The sequence below is a fragment of the Hemiscyllium ocellatum genome, chromosome 25, assembly GCF_020745735.1.
Source record: "Hemiscyllium ocellatum isolate sHemOce1 chromosome 25, sHemOce1.pat.X.cur, whole genome shotgun sequence".
In the NCBI taxonomy this organism is placed as follows: Eukaryota; Metazoa; Chordata; class Chondrichthyes; order Orectolobiformes; family Hemiscylliidae; genus Hemiscyllium; species Hemiscyllium ocellatum.
In genome coordinates, this window is record NC_083425.1 from 43,964,210 (window position 1) to 43,985,170 (window position 20,961).

Sequence of the window (20,961 nt, forward strand, 5' to 3'; positions counted from 1 at the left end):
GCCTCTCACTGTGTATTGTACTCAGTTTATTGTTAAAATAAACATATTTCCTCCCCATTTTAAACTCTCTTCATGGAGACTACATAACGGCAAAGAACAATCATTGCATTCTCTTGACTTTTTCCATAGGTTACAGACACCACTGGCCAGCATTAGCTGCATATTGATAACTGCCCTTGAACAGAATAGCTTACTGGGACATGACAGAGTCCAGTGAAGAGGCAACTACGTTGTTGTGGGCCTGCAGTCACATGCAGGCCAGACCAGGCAAAGGCGATAGATTTCCTTTCCTAAAAAGTACATTAATGAACCAGATTGGTTTTCAACAACAGTCTCGTGGCGCTATTACTGAGACTAGCTTTTAAAATAGATTCATTAAATCTGGATAGCTGCCACGGCAAGGTTTCAACCAGTTTCCCCAGAGGGTTAGATTAGTCTCCAGGGTAACTAGCCCAATGACAGTACCATTACTTCTCTCTTACCGAGAGGAACAGAATACATTCTTGCAGTTGTCCATTCAGCCCTTGGATACTGCTGCACTATTCAATTACTCATCCTTCATTTCACTTTTCTCTGTAAGCCTGGTTTCCCTCACTGATTAAAAGTCTCAGTCTTGAGTACTACATACTTAATGATTCTATGGTAAAGAAACAGTTTCATTCCCCTCAAAGAAATTCCACCTCATTTCTGTCTTAAATGTGTGACTTCTTTATTCTGAGATGATTCTCTCTGGTCCTAGATTCTAAGGGGGAACAAACCTTTATGCATTGACCTTGTCATCAACCCCAAGAACCTGATATGTTTCAGTAAGGTAGCTGCTCATTCTCCTAAACTTGAGTGCAGCCCAATTTACTCAACCTCACCTCATTCCACAATTCCACCATACCCAGGATTAAACATCCTCTGGACTGTCTCCAATGCCATTATTTACTTTTTCCAGATAAACAGGATCAAAACTGCTCCCAGTATTCCAGCTGTGGGATGGATATTGATAGGTGATTCCATAGGTTGGCGAAGTGCCGCAATGAATAATTAAAAAGATAGCATTCAGTTCCCTCACATTGCCCAGTTTCATTATGATTTTCATTACTGACTTCAATTGGATTAAGAATTCATTATTTTACTTAAAAAAAATACCTTCAAATTTCCACTTTGGAAAATAAATCCCTTATAATTTGTTTTATTTTCAAATTAAAGTCTGAAACAGTAAGTTAAAAAAAAGATAAAGAATAATATAAATCTTAAGCCTGTTAAGGAATTTGAGAATTTTAAGCTTCTGTGCACATTCCACCAACAGTGCTGCAGTAACAAGGACGTGGAAATAATTTATCTAAAATAATTGGTATCACTGAAGTATAACATCAGAGTACAGCATCACAAATTGGCAAGAATTTATTAATCATTCTCAAGATTCAACACCAGTTTCAAAATGAATGATGCATGTGGTACAGGTCATTACATGGAAAGCATAAGCAGATGAACATAAATTTGCTAAATCAAATGTTACTTGTGATTCATTCTGCAGATGTTCAAAATAACTTTTGATCACCTTTACAATAAATACATTCTCAGAGATGGATGCACACTTTTCCAGACACTGGGCTTTCTCAGTCCTCTCCTCTGAAACAGTGAGGAGTTCAGAACCGCAGTAAATTACTTCTGACAGTGCACTCAACATGGAGATTTTTCAAGGGAAGGATGAGTCAGATGGCAAATGAATTCAGCACTGGGTTGCTGAATGTAGACAGTACTGCAAAGCAGCAATGACAGGAGGGGAGATGATAGAAAAACTTAAATACAAACCAACAGACTCAAGAACAGCTTCTTCCTTGCTATTAGACTTCTGAATGGCCCTCTCAAATTTAATGCTGACCTCACTCTTCACGCATCTTCTCAGCAGCTGTAACATTGTATTCCTCGCTCTGTTCTATTACCCTAATGCACTTTGTATGGTATGATCTGCCTGTACTGCACACAAACCTGTTCACTGTACCCCAGTACATGTGACAACAATAAATCAAATCAAAAAGCAGGTGAAGGTGCCTCTGTATCTGAGATACAACACCAGTGCCTGTGTATCTGAGAGAGAACAGCAGTGCCTGTGTACCTGAGAGAGAGGAATTAGATGAGGACAGCAGCATTTTGGAATAAACCACTTACGAAATAATAGATGGAATGAGAGAATGACAGACTTTCTAAAAAGAACACTTCAAAACCTGACTTCAGGCATCTGGTTCTCAAACCAAAATTCAACATAATTATTTGGATTATTTGTCGTCCTTTTTTCGGATTGAGAAAAATACAGGATGTTTGCCTCATCCATGTTAGCAGTCGCTTGAGAGACCACTTTCCAAACCAACAAAAAAGATTATAAAAAAAGAGGGGGTCAAGTTGGGAGACAAAGGCATCTGGATGATTGGGTTTGCAACTTAAATTGCTGTGTCAATTAAAAATCAAAATATAACCCAATTACTGCAAACCACAGTCATCGTTACCTACAAGTAAAACCAATACACAAAACTCAGTTATGCAGCAAAATAAAATCAGTTCAAGGTCATTGCACACAGTTTGCTTTCCTGTATGCTATTCCTCTGGGGTAATGAGCCGAGTCTTTCAATTCATTAATTAGTTCTAAGTAGCATCTCAAGTCAATTTTATTTTTTTGTGATGCAAGTTGTGATCAGGTTCTTCAACCACTCGTTTCTTCCCAGCGACTGCCTCACTGGACGATGGTCCCTGGGCCACAGGCCCATTTGTACTCAGAATATTCTGGGCTTCCTTCATTTGTCGAAGCTCTCTCTTCTCACGGCGTTCCTCCATCTCTTCAATCTCCTCTGCAAATAGGGCTTGGAGGGGCGGGGTAAGCTTAGGAATGGTTCTAAAATCACCAAACCGAACCTGCGCAGAAATGATTTTTGGATTATAGTCAAGTAGTCAATCAAGGCCTCAATGCAACAAAAAGAGGAAAGCTGTTGCTCTTTAGAAGAGTCAAACGAGAATCTGGGCCTGTATGTAATGTGGACTCAACTCAAAATTATCCAGAGGCTTTTTTTTTAAAAAGAATAAATATAAAAGTCATGAATGTCTAATTGCAGCATTGAAATAAACATTAAAATGGCTCACATTGCAGTATCTTTTATAACAATAGCAAGTAACAATGATATCTCTTGGACTGGTCTGAAGGACCACAATAATGACATCATAGGGGCGATACAGTGGATCAGTGGCTAGCACTGCTGCCTCAGCGCCAGGGACCCAGGTTCAATTCTAGCTTCAGCCGACTGTGTGTGTGAAATTTGCATATTCTCCCAGTGTCTGCATGGGCTCCCCCCCACCCCTCACAATCCAAAGATGTGCAAGTTAGGTGAATTGGCAATCCTAAATTGCCCATAGTGTTCAGGGATGTGTAGGTCAGGGATACAAAATGTAGGATAATAGAGTAAGGGAATCAGTCTGGATGGGTTACTCTTCAGAAGGTTGACGTGGACATGTTGAGCCAAATGGCCCGTTTCCACACTGTGGGGCTTCTATGGGGCTTCTAGATGCTTCAGCCCATCTAGTCAATGCCAGCACACTGCAGAGCAATTCAGTCTGTCCTGTAGGTAGGAAATATCCAGATTTTCTCTTTACTGGCCTTGGAACCCTCCCTCCCTAAATTTTGCCTTTTCCAGAAGATTACACAGCTGAAAGAGTCTCTGGCTTGTCTGCACACCAAATGAAGGAGCAGGCTTAATGGGATGGTTGTTTCTTGCCTACTTTCACAGGCTTCTGACAAGCGTTTTGCAAAACATAACCAAACTGAATTCACTCCGGGGATACAAATGTAAACATACTTACCCTCATATGATCAAAGGCTATTCCAACTTTCTCATTGAAGTCAGCACTGAATAGAGGAATCTTGGCATATCTCTGGCTGAAATGATTTAACATGATGAATTTGGCCTTCATCTGCATACCGACATTAATGGCTTGTGAGGTGGTGCTGGAACAAATAACAACAGAGAAAGGGTTAAAACCAGAGACTGGCAGAATAACAGCTACAAGGATTAAGAGGAAATGCGATTTGGAACTCATTCTGACAAAAGTCAAATGAAAAGATTTTTAAAAAGCCTGCTTCTGACATGAGTTGGCGAGGCATCATTTGTTTAAAAATCATCGATATTCAAGCACGTGGGATACTGTGCTGGAGAGAATGGGGCTGAGGGGTTAAGCTAAGACTGAAAAGCTGCAAATTAAAATATTCTACATTGAGACAGTTTATAGAATTACTCAATCACAGCATTATTGAAAGAGTCTGTGCAGGGACAGTATAATTGCAAGCAAACTTAATTAAAAGCAGCATGCTCACTCGCTTTGAATCACTTGAGGCAACAGGGAAATCAAAATAAATCAAAGTATCTAGAAGCTTCAGCACCACAGATCAAGAGACAAGGAGGAGAAATCCAGGAGAAAGCTGAAGGAAGTACAAGTGCATGAAGTGATCTTTCTTCTCATGTCAATTACTCTGACAGGGTCTTTTCAGCATGATTTGGGCAGGTGGGTGCTAAGAGGGGGGGTGCGCACATGGTGGGGGGGGGGGGGGGGGGGGGGGGGGAGGTGGTGTGCGTGGGGGGGGGGGGGGGCAGTTGTGCGTGGATGTAGGCAGTAGCCAGAGTTAAGGTCAGTCTTTTACTGGGCCTTCAGAGATGGCATAACTAAGTCTACCTTGCCACAGGCTGTTCTGAGGCGTCTGCTCGCTGAACACTTCTACGGACACCTTTCTCACTTAATACTTAAACAGATTGAAGTGGCCTCCTCAGAAAAACCAAGATGCCCTCTCTCCTGTCTGAACTATCATAGGGCGGCATGGTGGCTCAGTGATTAGCACTGCTGCCTCACAGTGCCAGGGACCCGGGTTCAATTCCTGCCTCGGGCGATTGTCTGTGTGGAGTTTGCACGTTCTCCCAGTGTCTGCGTGGGTTTCCTCCAGGTGCTCTGGTTTCTTCCCACAATCCAAAAATGTGCAGGTCAGGCAAATTGGCTATGCTAAATTCCCCATAGTTTAGGTCCATAGTCAGGATTAATGTAGGGGAATGCGTCTGAGTGGGTTACTCTTCGGAGGGTCGGTGTGGACTTGCTGGTCGAAGGGCCTGTTCCCACACTGTAGGTAATCTAATCTAACATCAGCTTTTGTTTCCCTTCAAGGTGCAGAACCTCCTGTTGACCCTCCAATTATCTTTAATTGGATGTCAAGAATCAACTCCAGTGAAAGGCGTTGCCAGGTGACTGTTGCCCTGACAGTATGGTGCTATAAATTCCACTTGTCCCAAGATAGAAACCCTGACCTAAAAGAGCAAAATTGCCTGCCTCAACTGCCACCAACATCCCCCACATTTAGAAAATCATGTCCAATAAACCACGGTTATAGCTATATTTGTTCCCTGTTGGATACTATCATCCATTATCTATTTTCTCTATAGTCCTCAGGAGTTGTTTTTTAAAAAAATGCATAGTGCCAACCCAGTGTAATTACATCAAGACAGTGATAGTTTCTTGGCAAATGGCAGTTAGATGTTCAGAATCTACTTATTTTTAGCTAAATATATATATCAGATCTAACATTCCTCTGAGAGAGACTCTGAATGGTCTCTTTCCCCATTCACAACATCAGGTCTCTATAAGAACTGACTTTAGTGCGAAGTCCAAAACAGTTCTCTTTTAACCTTGAAGTGAAGCCATATTGTCCTTTCTAGAATTAAGCAAATGAACAATGTTACAACACAGGGTAAACCCCTCTGCTAATTTAAACCAGCAACACAGATAAGATTCAGCCTGTGCTGTAATCTGATAAAATTCAACAGGCAAAGAATCATCCCACAAGTCAATATTTAAAGCAAAAAATTAACAACTTTATTCTTTAAGTCTAACAGAGAATATTAACGAACTATTTACAACTCCTTTGCCTTAAACTATCTTTTGCCTCCCTGTCTGCTATACAGTCCGATAAAAATCCCGATTATGATTTACCAAAAAATATAACCACATTTCAAAACCAGTCAGCTTTGACAAGTTTCCTCTGTAGGTTTTTCTGCGTCTCAGGGATTCTGCCTCACAAGTCTTTGATAGATAAAAGGTACCTTTTAGAGAGCCATTTTGCTGGCAGTCCGTACTGGTTGGTGGCTTGCTGCTCTTTGCCACTCTGTTCAAAATGGCTGACATTTATACACTGAAACATCGGATTGTTTCATTGCATTTAGTATGTTGACAATATTAAAATCAAACTTGGTTTGAGTTTGGTATCTTGGGGAATCATTTAAACTGATTGGCTGAATTAGAATTTGTTTTTGTCTCATAGCAACCCAGCTACTGCTAGCTGTTCGACCAAATGGTACACGTTAAATTTACCAGTACTCCGTGTGCTTGCCAAGTCCTTGCCAGCCTTTCAACTCTCTTAAAAGGTACAGTACACCTCCAACTTCATAACAGCAACATTTCTTACCTCTTTCTTCCTTCTGCCCTAAGACAAGCGAATATGGTTAGTGAGGACTTTTCCCCACAGACATCCCTTCCATTAATGAACCCAATGTGACAGTATCAGGGACTACAAACATGCAGCAGAGATCAACCAGAAAGCTAGTGGTGTAATGGTAATGTCACTAGATTACTAATCCAGAAACTCAAGCTAATGTTCTATGGACATGCTTCAGATCCCACCATGGCAGACCCTGAAATGTGAATTCAATAAAGTCTCGAATCAAGAGCTAAATTAATGGTGATTTCAGTTTTCCCAGCCACTATTCCTTATAATTGTCGCTCAATTACCAGAAAATAGGAAAGATAGCCATCGTAGAAAATCCTTGTGGAATGGTATGTGCATGTTTGGCAATTTTCTGGAACATTTCCAGGCGATTTGCAAAGTAAACCAATGCTCCAACCTTTAGGTTCCGTCCTTACCTGTGAGTTTTCTCAACAGCTTCTTCCTCCAGGCCATCTTCCAGTGTAGCCTCATGAATCAGGAGATTCGCATTCAGCCCTGTTCAAATAGAAAGTATTGGGTTTCAAATCTGCAATCTTCTTCTGACTTCAAAGTGGCACTTAGAAGGACACTTTGAGCAGCTTGGGTCTATACACATTAGATGGAAGAATGAGAGGTGACTTTATTGGAACCTATGATCTTGAGAGGATTTGACAGTGTACATTGTTGAAAGGATAGTCCCCATGTCAAGGGGGAGAAAATGTTCAGAACCAACAGGAATAACGTAAAAGAGGGCTCCTATTTGAGATGGAGATGAAGAGTTATTTCATCTTTGAGGGTTGTTGGTCTTTGGAATCCTCTTCTGCCGAGAATAACGCAGGCTGGGACATTAAATACGAACTTGGCCTGGAGTATATTCAACAGAGAGAAGATTCAAGGAGTTATGGAGGACAGGCAAGAAAATAAAAGCAGACTCAATGGGCCTAATGGCCTACACCTATTTCTAAAATTCTACAGGTCCAAAAAGAAGTAAATTGAATATTCAAATTTTGCTTTGATTCCTAGCATCAGAAATGCTTCAAATTAATTTACGAACTCTCAAGTACCTTCTAAAACAACTGTCATTCCATCAAATGATCCATATTCCAGGAACCTCAAGAGGTTGGGATGCTGGATGAAGTACAAAAAGTATCAACTGTACTTTGTGAGAGCACATGAAACCAATTAGGGTTTTAATGAAGGAGCTTGAGAGCTCTTCAAATAGCTTTAAATATTGAAAAAGAATTGCCTTAATCAGATGTAGGGAGGTTCAGGTGGGGCTGGTTAGCAGTGCTGCCAGCATGACTCATACTGGCACAATATCAGGTGACCAAACCATCACTCGATTCAGCTAAAGAGAGTGCAGTGCGTGCACATACAAACTGAATTTTGGGAAATAAAACAGAACAAGAAAGCATTAAGTAGCGGAAGGCACAAGGAGAAAATAAAAGGCCTTGATTTCAGAAATGAGTGCTGAAAAATCTAGCTTTGACAGTGCGAAAGAAATGTTGCAAACAAAAGGTTAAAAGTTGCCATAAAATGGTGCCAGAGACCGACAGAAAAAGCCTGGTCACCTGCCACCTTTAGTTGTTTCAGTATTACCCAGGAAGGCAGACTAACAAACTCAAAAGGCAGCAAAATAAAAAGAAAGAGTGTATTGTGCCCAAGAGTTTTTAAATCATTACACATGATTGGTGAGCCATGAAGGGGAACAGTCAATGAAGAAACGGTGTTCAGATGTATATTAATTTGTAATGTGGTGTTAGACTGGGGTGGACAAGGTCAAAAGTCACAGTTCACCAGGTTTTAGACCAACAGGATTATGTGAAATCACGAGGTTTTGGAGCATTGACCTTAGTCAAGTGAAGTCACCTGATGAAGGAGTAACACTCCTGTAGCTTTCACTCTCTGTTAAAGGTAAGAGCTGGCAAACACCTGTCATGTGACTGACTAGCAGTCATAAAGTGTGCTGGAGAATTGAAAGATGTAACATATTTGGCTGTAACCTCGATACCTCAGTTGTTTTCACAGCAGTCCAAACTTAACCAGTTTAAGTTATGCCTCAAGATACTAAAACCCAATCAAATTTGAATTGTACTGTTTTGACACCATCGAACCAATAAGACAATCCGATACCTAGGACATGTTGGACAGTTGGCCAGAAAGAGCACTAACTGCCACTGAAAGACTGCTATTCGACACACTCTCTGTCAATAGGCACCTTTTAGTTTTGAAACGTTTTTGTAGCAAAAGACCGAAGGCGACCCAAGGAGATCTACAAAAGAGAGAAAGACCAATGCTGGAGCTGCTGTCTGGTTTTGAAAATTAAGCTGCTGTAAATTTAATAGGGGCTTTTATTGGATCAGTATATTATTATAGAGTGGGAGGTAAAAGAAAGGAGACTTAGAGTTGTAAATAGTTGTTTAAGGTTCACTTTTAGACTTAAAGGATAAGTCGATAGTTTGTGTTAAGTAGCAGAATTGGGTAGTTCTCCGTCAGTCATACTTTAACAGATTACGAGATGAGGTGAGCTTGTGTGTGTGTGTGTGTTTGGTTTAATTAGCAGAAGGGTTTACCCAGAGTTGTATCATCGCTTAGTTAGGTGAAGTTACCTGAAGCAGCAACGTTCCAAAAGTTTATGACTTCAAACAAACCTGTTGGACTATTGCCTGAAATGTGACTTTTGACATTTTAAATTATAGATTTAGAAGATGCTGTGGTTGGTAATCAATTTGCTGATCATTGCTCTACTCTTTTTAGACAGAAAGATAAACCCTTTTAATGCACCTACTGCAGGAGAGGTTCCTCAGCAGTCAGGCGATTTGTCAGTACAGGAGGCTTTGTCCTACAGTGGATGAACATAGTCCAGAGGAGAAGGGAGAGGAGGAAAGGCCTAAAACTTTCACTGGCCACAAGTAGAGAGCTCACAAAGGCATACTTGAACCTCAAAAACAATTAAGTACTTCCTTCCTTTATTAACTAAATGCTAACCATTAGATTTCATAATACCTTAAACACTTGGCATTCTGTAGGGGCCAGTTGTAATCCACTACAAAAGGAACATAGGTTTCAAAAAAAAAGGTCCAACATCCAACAAACAATAAATATATAACAAGACTTCTTTTACCAGAAGGTTATCACAGCTTCAAGTGTTAGAGCATGAGATTATACAAATCTGGTTCACATTTCCTGGTATACAAAAAGTACAAGGGTAATTTAATCAAGTTAGGACTTGAAAAGGATTGACTCGGGAGGCAGCTGGGGGTGAACCATTGCTGCTGGCTAGGGAAGCCAGGAAACGGGAAAAGGACATTAAAATCTGACCAGGTCTCTCAGGAGAGATATCAGGAAACTACTCAAAGGGTGGTTGAAATGCAGAACTGTCCTACAAAAAGAAGGGGAAGTTAGCTTAATCAAATAATTTAAAATCTGATCTGGGGAGATGGTTAGGTGGATATGAAATGATATGGAACTAAGGTACAGAGCAATGTCATTGAAAGATGAAAAGTTGAGTGAATGAATAGCTCAGATCTCCTCTCGGACTCCTGCATCAGTAAAATATTGGAGGAATTAGAACAGTGATGTAACTCACTTGATCATCTGCCAGAGTCCATTTTAAACTGACCTGTCTGAACGAGAGCTGAACATGGCATGGTATCCCCTGAGTAAGCGATTTTCCAGCCTGACTTATGTTGAAGAGCACAGCCAAAGGCATTCCTGCAATGTCGCACGACACAGGCCTGGAACTGTCACCAACACGTGTCACATGAGGCAAGAGAAGAGAATGAGATAGAGTCAAAGAGACAGAGATGTACAGCATGGAAACAGACCCTTCGGTCCAACTTGTCCATGCCGACCAGATATTCTAACCTAATCTAGTCCCATTTGCCAGCATATGGCCCATATCCCTCTATGGGATACCTTTCCTATTCATATACCCAACCAGATGCCTTTTAAATGCTGTATTTGTATCAGCCTCCACCACTTCCTTTGGCAGCTTATTCCATACACGTACCATCCTCTGCATGAAAAATAATGCCCCTTAGGTCCCTTTTATATCTTTCCCCTCTCACATGAAACCTATGCCCTCTAGATCTGGACTCCCCCACCGCAGGGAAGAAGACCGTGTCTATTTACCCGACCCATGCTCATGATTTTATAAATCTCTATAAAAAGGTCACCCTCAGTCCCTGACGCTCCAGGGAAAGACAGCCCTAGCCGATTCAACTTCTCCCTATAGCTCAAACCCTCCAACTCTGGCAACATCCTTGTAAAACTTTTCTGAACCCTTTCAGGTTTCACAAAATCATTCCTGAGCAGCTCCTCCCCAAATCCCTCCATTCAGCTGTAACCAGGGATTTTTAAAAAAATTGCAGATACTTACTGGCCTAGAATTTTTTTTTGGATTAGATTCCCAACAGTATGGAAAATAGACCCTTCAGCCCAACAAGTCCACACCAACCCCCTGAACAGTAACCCACCCAGACCCATTCCCCTACCCTATATTCACCCTTGACACTAGGGACAATTTACCATGGCCAATTCACCAGACCTGCACATCTTTGGACTGTGGGAGGAAACTGGAGCACCCGGAGAAAACCCAGGCAGACACTGGGAGAATGAGTAAACTCCACACAGACAGCCACCCGAGGCTGGAATTGAACCCAATCTCTGGTGTTGTGAGGCAGCAGTGCTAACCACTGAGCCACTGTGCCACCCTTTTAGCATCTGTTGCTTAAATTTTACCAGAAGTTAACACCTAACATCTTTTTTTCCCCTCACCTTGGACCTGGAAAATATTTAATCAACCCATGAATGAGAAAGTGTTCTTACTCCAGACTTCAACTCAGCACATTCAGAGTCTTGTATTAGGTGGTGCTTGGCAGCAGCCATTCTCACTTTGTCTGTGTTAAAATCTGCCAACTAAGCTTCCTATTCTGTTTAAGGTTACAATCATGGGATGTGGGTGATGTCTATCCCCTAATTGCCTTTGGAGAAGGTGGTGAAGAGCTGCCTTCTTGAATCACTGCATTCATGTGCTTTAGGTAGACCCACAGGGCAATTTGGGAGGGTGTTCCCAGATTTTGACTTTACAATGGAGGAATGGCAACAGTCAGGATGAAGACCGACTGGAAGGGGGAACTTGAGGGTTGTGGGGTTTCTGTGTATCTGCTCTCCTTATTCTTCTAGGTGGTAGTGGTCATTAAGTTGATGGAGGAGAGACTCAATGTTCGTGAATGTGGTGCTAGCAAAATGGCTACTTTGTCCTAGACAGTGTCAAACCACAAGTGCTGTTGGGACAGCATTTATCCAGGCTCCGTCAGTCATCCCCAACGTACTTATCATCACTAAACTACACTGACCAGGGCCGGGGGTGGGGGTATGGGGGAAAGGGGAGCAGGTTTCTTCAGTTACAGTGTAGAATTAGTGTTCAGGAGCTGAACAGTGGCAGTCTACACAATTCACTTTCCACTTGAAATATGCAAAGGCAAATGAGAGAGGTAGAAACCGGACTGGCATTGTGAGATTGTTCATTTTAGTCTCCTGAAGAGCAATATCACCTCCAGCGGTGGCACGTCCTTCAGCCCACACTACAGTGGACAGAGTTGGGAAGAACCTGCACACCCCTTTCTGCCACAGGGAATTTCCTTTACTCCAGATCAAATCCAACTGCATCCCCCCCCCCCTCCACCACCACCACCAAATTTCATTTGCACACACTCAAGGCCAAGCACAAACTTCACTCTATTCAAATGTATTGTGCCCCTCAGTAAAAAGAAACTACATAATTTGCCTTCACCAAATAGAAGAATTCAATCCAATAGACAAACCAGATTAATAAGCACCATTACCTTTTCCAGTTCAAGTTTCTTCAACAAAGTCTGGATGCGTTCTTGAGTGATCGACTTGTTAACATCAGCATCTTCCATGAAATGTCGAACAGAAATAACACTGAAACAGGAGGAGAGGAAACACTGGAGTGCCTGCAGATCCAGGTAATACAAAAATCCACTATCAAGACTGCCCCCTCAGAGGAGGGCCATTCTGATCTTCGATCCTGTCCAGCAATTCCATTAGATCATGGTTGCTTTGTATCTCCTCTCCAATTTCAATTCATTTCCATCTCGCTGGATAGCTTTTTTTCACAAATATCCACGTACCTAGCCTCCAACTTTCACATGATTCAGTACACTCTGCATCTGGTAGGGCAAATTCCAGACTTGCAACTCTCCTTCACATAGTGCTACCACAGGAGTTCGCTGGAACTCGGTCAGATATATATTGAGCCCAAGAGGAGAAATTTTGCTACTGGTGAGCGCTGCAAAAATTGTTTAAATATTCCCAGGCTTTGTCTCTTGGTTCAGCTACACCTCACTTGGAGCATGCGGGTGAGCTTTCATAGCACTTTTTTGTCACTGAAGTTGGTATTGCAGTCCTACTACAGGAAATTCAGCCTACCAGCTGGGTGACGGTCCTGTCTCAAAGCCATCGAAAAGGCAACCAAAATGACCACAACCCCATCTTCTAAACCCAGTTTTCATTTGATCAACAGCTCATCTATATTCTGTAATAAGTCGCAATTCAGAGCAAGCAATGCATAAGACAGCTCTATTAAAAACTTAAAGGGACTATCTGGTTAAACAAAAATCACTTCAGCTTTACAAAAAAAAAGGTGTTGCTAACTGAACATTCAGCTGAGAAACAACTGGCGCTAACTGAACGTGTCAAGAAATGTGAACCTGGAAAAGCACACCAAATTAGACAGCATCTGAGGAGCAGGAAGAACAACATGTCGGGCCAAAACCTTTCGTCCTATTGACCCAAAACCTTATTTCTGACGTGGCTCCACAGATGCTGCCAGGCCTGCTGAGCTTAATGAGCAATTTCTATTTTTGATACTAATCACTGGTCTGTGTGTTAATTGAGGACCACAGCACTGTGGCTGATACTTAACTGCTCTCAAAGGGCAAGGAAGAATAAGCAACAAATGCAGATGTTACTCGCAACGCTCATATCCCAGGGAAGAATAAACAAACGTTTATTATAACAGTTACATAACACCTACATCCAGCCAGAATTTCAGCAAAGCACAATTAGCTCTCATCAGTTCAGTGAAGATAGCATTCCCATTTACTTATCACTACAATGGTTATTAAAAACTAGGCAGTTGATAAAGACTGAGGGCAAAGGATAGAAACACTTAACATAGAAAACACCCTTTATCTTCCCACAAGGGCTAGCTGATTGAGAATGGACCATCGCAAGTATTAGAACACAGAATTCAATGAACATATTATTCGAGAACATTAAGACCAGCAGCACTGGCCGTGCAGAGTGTGATAATAATTTAAGAAGATTTTTTTTAAGATTAGATTCCCTACAGTGTGGAAACAGGCCCTTCGGCCCAACAAGTCCACCGACCCTCTGAAGAGTAACCCACCCAGACCCACCTCCCTCTGAGAACACTACGGGCAATTTAGCATGGCCAATTCACCTGACCAGCACATCTTTGGACTGTGGTGGTTATCAAAAACGTCATGACAAGAATAAAAACACATCTCTTCTTTATTTGGGACCACAAAGACTAAGTGGGGACTAACTTGGACCTTAATTACCAAAGTAAAGTCTTTTGCATCCTATAATTATGTAATATCAACCTGAATAATGTGGATGATGCTTATATGCATATCTTTATTTGGACCATACTGTACACAAACAGTATTTTAACAGACTGCTCTTATACATAGGTTTGGTGGGGGGGGGGGGGGGGGGGGCGGGGGGGGAATATTACCAGAAGCTGACGTGACTTTATAGAACTGAAATTCAAATATCCAGTGACTATTGTATGACTGGTATACAGTATAGTTCCAGCACAGAGGAATGCCACTCATTGCTTGGTGCTCATGCAGTCATTCTGAAGCAGCAGAGAGTCCCACTATCTCTTGCTTATTCTTCATAGCTCGGCAAAGCTTGCGGCTTCAGATAATTATTTCGCCGTCTTCTGAATTCTGTTTTACTTGGCTACCCCACACTCCCAAGCACTGCATTTCAGATCGGAGCCAGTCATTGCATGAAAAAGCATTGCCGTCACTTTGGATTCTTTAGCTCTGATGGCTCGGGTTCTAAACGTTTGGCCCAAGAGAAATGTTATCACCTCATCAACTCTGTTTATGCCCCAAATGGTTTTGAGCACTTTCATCAAAATTCCTCTCAAATGTTTTATTTGCCAAGGAGAACAATTCAAGCCTCTCCAAACTACCCTTGTATCCCTAGAGCCATTCTCTGAATTCTTATTTACACCATTTATAAATCAGTAATGCAGTAAGTCTGTCAGAACAGTCAGAGAGAGAACACGATACAACAGGTGAAACAGTGTATTCTGTTCCCAACAGAGGGAAAATGTATTTCATAGTTAATTAAGCCTTCCTTCTGTACGACCTGTTTAATACACTTCTAGAATTCCTATTAAACATAAACATGTTGTGAATAAAATGAAACAGCCGCTAAGTTTCACTATAAACGAAATACAATTCACCGCTAAATTAATACCTTCTATGTTATTTATGAAGGCATGGAATGCAATTTCACTTAACTGCCCAGCCAAACTCCTGTGGTGTTAATAATATTTTCACTCCTGAGTTGACACACCCAAGGCTTTTAGTTTAGCTCTGGAACTCAGTTCAGCAGAATCGGGAGTTCATTTCAGAAGAGACAGCAGTTTTCTTTGAGCAGGGGAACCAAATTCTCAGTTTGGGGAACCAGTCACCCCAGCAGATTTAATTTAACTTGTGAAGCTTCCAAACCACAAGAGTTTGTGCACGGCTGGAGATGTTCAAATTGAAAGTTTTAAATTTGAAACAGCCTAAAAAAGTCCAAAAGGAATTGCATAACTGTCTCAGAAGGAAAGAAACTGGAAAGAATCAGTTAAGTTTTAAAAAATTAAAAGAATTGAGATAGGAGTGATAGCACTCTGGGATTGAGCATCTGCAAGATAGTAGTCGGTGGTCAAAAAAGAATTAGAAAAAAAACTTGGCTTTGCTGTTTAATTTTCAGATTATTCTAAATTGTACACAATTACATTGCGTTAAAAAAATTACATTCTCTAATAGACAATACTGCAACCTTGAGAGAGAATGTTCACATGATAAACAACTGCAAAAATCAAATGTAATCTATCAACCCAAGTTTCATTGTGCAATCTGACTTGTCTAACAATACGATCACCTGGGATCCTAACGGCTGCAATGAAATAAAAATCAAAATTTCTTATTTCTCAATCCTTGTAAATTTTACCCAAAGAACATTTATTTCGTAATAAGGAGGCCATGACAAAGGAGAAAGTGAGGACTGCAGATGCTGGAGATCAGAGTCAAAAAGTGCAGTATTGGAAAAGCGGAGCTGGTCAGGCAGCATCTGAGGAGCAGGGGATTCGATGTTTTGAGCATGAGCTTCTCACCAGGAATGTGGAATCAGGAACATTCCTGATGAAGGGCTTATGCCCGCAAGGTTGATTCTCCTGCTCCTTGGATGCTGCCTGACTGACTGTGCTTTTCCAGGGCCACACTGAGTCCATGGTAAACACTGCCCAACATAAGCGAGCTTAAAGAGAACATACTGAAAATGTAATTGATTAAAAAAAAAATCAGTGTTTAGAAAATGCTCCTTGGGGCAAGGTAGGACTTGAATGGAGACATCCTGACTCAGAGTGGAGGGGGGGGGGGAACATGACTGCTGCATTTCAAAAGCTCAATAAATTTTTTGACGTTTTTTTAAACACTTAACCTGTGGGGACATGTTATGACTCACTAACCAAATCTGGTTAGAAAGATCAGTTTGTGTTGAGAAATTAGTTAATTAAATAGAACCCGCATAAACAGGAGTTAAATTATGAAAATCTCCATAGAAGCTAGCAAGAAAAGGATGTACCTTCAAGGCCATATACTATTTAACAATTTGAACAGCATAGACCAGGAGAAACAACATCACACTTCATCATGGGAGCAAAATGTTAATTACAGGAGAATTACTAGAACAGTCCAAATGATAGGAATGGCAAAGATACTAAGCACATGACTACCATTAGAAACTGGGATACAATAAACCTCAAAGACAGACCTATTAAGCATCTTTACTGATAAACCTTTAACACAGAAGACTTTTAGGATTGAAAGAGTAAGGGATAGATAAGAGAGTATAAATGTCACAAATAAATTAACTGAAAGCTCAACTTTATAAATGATTCAGTGAAGGTTCTTTTAAAAGAATAACCACCTAAAAGTAGGATGAACCAATACAGAGGGTTGACACCCACATTTACAGGGTAAAAACAAGGACTGCAGATACGGGAAACCAGAGTCTAAATATGAGTGGTGCTGGAGAAGTGCAGCAGGTCAGGCACTGGATGCTGCCTGACCTGCTGTGATTTTCCAGCACCACTCTAATCTAGACCCACATTTACAATGCAGGAAAGGTTCATATACATTGTCAAAATAACCTTTCACTATAATTTCAGGAGTATTAGAAACTCTCAATATTACACAAAAGGTATTTGCTCCCACTTGGGGAAATGAACTTTAGCCCTCACCCAACACCACTACACCCCGCCCCCCCAAACCCCCCCACCCCCCACCCCCAAACATTCAACTTGGAAATGGATTTGGTAGACCAACTCACTTCAAATGGTGTAGAATCTTCTGGCAATGGTTATGGTACTGGTTCAACCAATTCATAATCTGTAATGGTCCCACAAGTGAAATTGGGCTGAAGTCCTTTCCCTGGGATAGCTGACAAAATAAATGATAAATGTTGCTCCTTGTTAAACAGTTTAAGACGATTTGAGATTAAAGTAAAATGAAGATTCAAGTCCGAAGGTGGCTAGCGGCAAATAACTTTCAGACTGGGAGGGGTATTCAAAGAAATTCTTCACAGCTTACTTTTAGGAGCAGTGCAATTACTCTTTTTAGGTTACGCAGCTGAACTTGGATCTACTAGAAGCTTGCACATAGAGGTAGCTCAGAAATGTAGTAAACAATCATAAGAATAGTAACAAACTCCAGAAGGACAGAAGTGGGCAGAAATATTTAATGGGAAAAAAATGGGAAGTGATAGCCTTCGGTTGAACAAGTCTCTTCGTCCTTCCTAAGTGAAGTATTACAATTGCAGTAACTGCACTGGGAACAGTGGCCTCTGTATGTGTACACAAGTTTGAAGGTGATAGGACACAAAGGCTGTTTAATGCTGTCTCCAGTCTCTATCCTGACGTTCCTCTGGTACAGCATCTACCTAGTGTTCTGGACTCTCTATGTCTGGCAACACAGAGACATGTCAGGACTGACTAGTATGGCTGACATAGAGATCAGCCTCAATGGGGTTCTCTAATATATCCTGGTGAGGGTGGCTAATTGCAGCTAAGAGCATAAGGTCACTGAGGGACTCTAGGAGCACAGCGTTTCACAATAATATTTGTGAAACTGTCTCCTGAAATGGAAAGCTCATTGGGAGGTAGAAACATTGATTACAACTGCAGCGGGGGGAACAAAAATAAGTATTTGGTGCGTCCATGAGGCTTAGGAAATCAGATTACTCCATCTCTATGGAAAACAGAAATCTGTGCACAAAAGGACAATAAAATTTTGTGATCAGATGACACCAAGTAAAATCACCAAGAGGAATCCAATCCATCGACAGAATTGTTATTTAGCTACTTTCAATATTTTATTGAAACAATTTCAATGTTTCCAGATGCAACCAGCTGATGAAGGAGCAGCCCTCTGAAAGCTAGTGCTTCCAAATAAACCTGTTGGGCTATAACCTGGTGTTGTGTGATTTCTAACTTTCCAGGTGCAAGCAGTTTATTTGCAATAGTCTGTTGAGTTACAGTAGTGCTAAGGGAATCTCAAGTTAAACAATATCTATATGGAATGTAATATTGAGATAGTTTGCCCAATATTTGATTTTTGCCTCAAATAAAAGCAGGTTTAAAAAAGGCTGCATTTATTGTGAACATCACCACCAAGTAGAACAATGAGCATGCATGCTCAATGAGCTTACATCATCGCCCCTTCTGCATGGCTGCCAGTGGTCACTGTATTGGGCAATTTAGTCTGCATATGAGGTGAAGATCTGGGAGAGGGAGAGCAGTGGGGGAGGAACAGGTAGCATGGGAGAGCTCAGGAGAAGAAGACAGATTTGTAAGAAACCCTGAAATGGCAAAACAGTCGGAGGGACCCACACAGCGAGATGACAGCTCTGACGAGAGCTGACTAACACACTCTAATATCTCAATTTGTAATGTGGAGAGACTCAAGAATCTGGGGTCACTCGAAGGAGAGAGAGGAGCAAGGGGAGATTTTATAACAAGGTTAGAATTCAGGAGCATTTCTGATATATCTCTGAAGGAGATATATTCTTTGAGAAGGTGACTAAGGAAGTGGATGAGGGTAAAGCAGTAGATGTTGTGTATATGGATTTTAGTAAGGCGTTCGATAAGGTTCCCCATGGTAGGCTAATGCTAAAACTTCGGAGGTATGGCATTGAGGATACATTAGAGGTTTGGATTAGGAATTGGCTGGCTGGAAGGAGACAGAGGGTAGTAGTTGATGGATTATGTTCATCTTGGAGCGCAGTTACTAGCGGTGTACCACAAGGATCTGTTTTGGGACCATTGCTTTTTGTTATCTTTATAAATGATCTAGAGGAAGGACTTGAAAGCTGGGTAAGCAAGTTTGCGGATGACACAAAAGTCGGTGGAGTTGTGGATAGTGAGGAAGGAAGTGGTAGGTTACAGCGGGATATAGATAAGTTGCAGAGCTGGGCGGAAATGTGGCAAATGGAATTCAATGTAGCTAAGTGCGAAGTCGTTCACTTTGGTAGGAATAACAAGATGATGGATTACTGGGCTAATGGTAGGCTACTTGGTAGTGTGGATGAGCAGAGGGATCTTGGTGTCCATGTACACAGATCTCTGAAAGTTGCCACCCAGGTAAATAGTGCTGTGAGGAAGGCATATGGTGTACTGGGCTTTATTGGCAGAGGAATTGAGTTCCGGAGTCCTGAGGTCATGTTGCAGTTGTATAAGACTCTGGTGAGGCCTCATCTGGAGTATTGTGTGCAGTTTTGGTCGCCATACTATAGGAAGGATGTGGAAGCTTTAGAACGAGTGCAGAGGAGGTTTACCAGGATGTTGCCTGGAATGGTAGGAAAATCTTATGAGGAAAGGCTGAGGCACTTGGGGCTGTTCTCATTGGAGAAGAGAAGGTTTAGGGGAGATCTGATAGAAGTGTATAAGATGATTAGGGGTTTAGATAGGGTAGATACTAAGAACCTTTTACCGCTAATGGAGTCAGGTGTTACTAGGGGACATAGCTTTAAATTGAGGGGTGGTAGGTATAGGACAGATGTTAGGGGTAGATTCTTCACACAGCGGGTTGTGAGTTCATGGAATGCCCTGCCCGTATCAGTGGTGAACTCTCCTTCTTTATGGTCATTTAAGCGGGCATTGGATAGGCATTTGGAAGTTATTGGGCTAGTATAGGTTAGGTAGGATTCGGTCGGCGCAACATCGAGGGCCGAAGGGCCTGTACTGCGCTGTATCCTTCTATGTTCTATGTGCGTCTGCCACCATAAACAAAAAAAAAGAGCATTAAAACACATTTGCCAATATAACCAAAAGTGACAAGAAATACAGTAAACAGTTTTGGAGAACGCTTTGCTGAAGAGTATGAGAGGCAGATTTAATAGTTACAATCAAAAAGCAATGGTTAAATATTTGAAAGAAAGACATTTACAATGGGAAAAGAGCAGGCCCAGACTTGATCAGCTGGACCATTCTATATCTTTCCAATACAGATTAATCTGTCTTGACCTCCATGAATAAGTTAATGTATTAACTCTTAATTCAGTAAGGTTACTCCATGTTTAAGCCTCTAGGTGTTCTTTCAGACACCTAGTTTAACATCAACTTAGAGAGAAAAAAAAATGTCAAGCCAAAGCAAGGTTTGAAAATCAACAGGAAGTGTGGCATCTGCAGTAATTTTTTGTTAATACGACGTGGCTGAAAACAAAAAAGGGACCCAGGTTAAATTCCTGCCTCGGGCGACTGACTGCGTGGGTTTCCTCCGGGTGCTCCGGTTTTCTCCAGGTCAGGTGAATTGGCCATACTAAATTGTCCACGGTGTTAGGTTCATTAGTCAGGGGTAAATGAAGGGGATTGGGTCTGGGTGGGTTGCTCTTCAGAGGGCCGGTGTGGACATGTTGGGCCTGTTTCCACACTGTAGGGAATCTAAGTAAAAAAAAACACAAAAATACCAGGGATATTCAGCAGGTTAAGCAGCACTGGTAAGGCAAACCACTTGTTCAGAGCTGGCAGATTCTTCAAAAGCATTGGATCCCTGGATATTTAAAATTCCATCAGGGCAATGACTGTGGTAATGGTCGAACATGCAGCAAAAGCTCCAAATTTCTCACAT

General features: G+C 41.5%; 1 protein-coding gene across 1 annotated transcript in view; it reads right to left on the reverse strand.

Annotated features, from left to right (window-relative positions):
• Nucleotides 1–1,389: 1,389 nt before the first annotated feature.
• elac2 (elaC ribonuclease Z 2) overlaps nt 1,390–20,961 on the reverse strand; it is a 54,871-nt gene continuing 35,299 nt past the window's right edge. Inside the window, exons 19-24 of the mRNA XM_060844256.1 lie at nt 17,168–17,277; nt 12,346–12,445; nt 10,119–10,239; nt 6,934–7,012; nt 3,838–3,982; nt 1,390–2,898 (exon numbers count right to left, since the gene is read on the reverse strand). Of these exons, the coding sequence (XP_060700239.1) occupies nt 2,644–2,898; nt 3,838–3,982; nt 6,934–7,012; nt 10,119–10,239; nt 12,346–12,445; nt 17,168–17,277 (810 nt within the window). The 3' untranslated portion in view covers nt 1,390–2,643. The remainder of the gene's footprint in view (nt 2,899–3,837; nt 3,983–6,933; nt 7,013–10,118; nt 10,240–12,345; nt 12,446–17,167; nt 17,278–20,961) is intronic.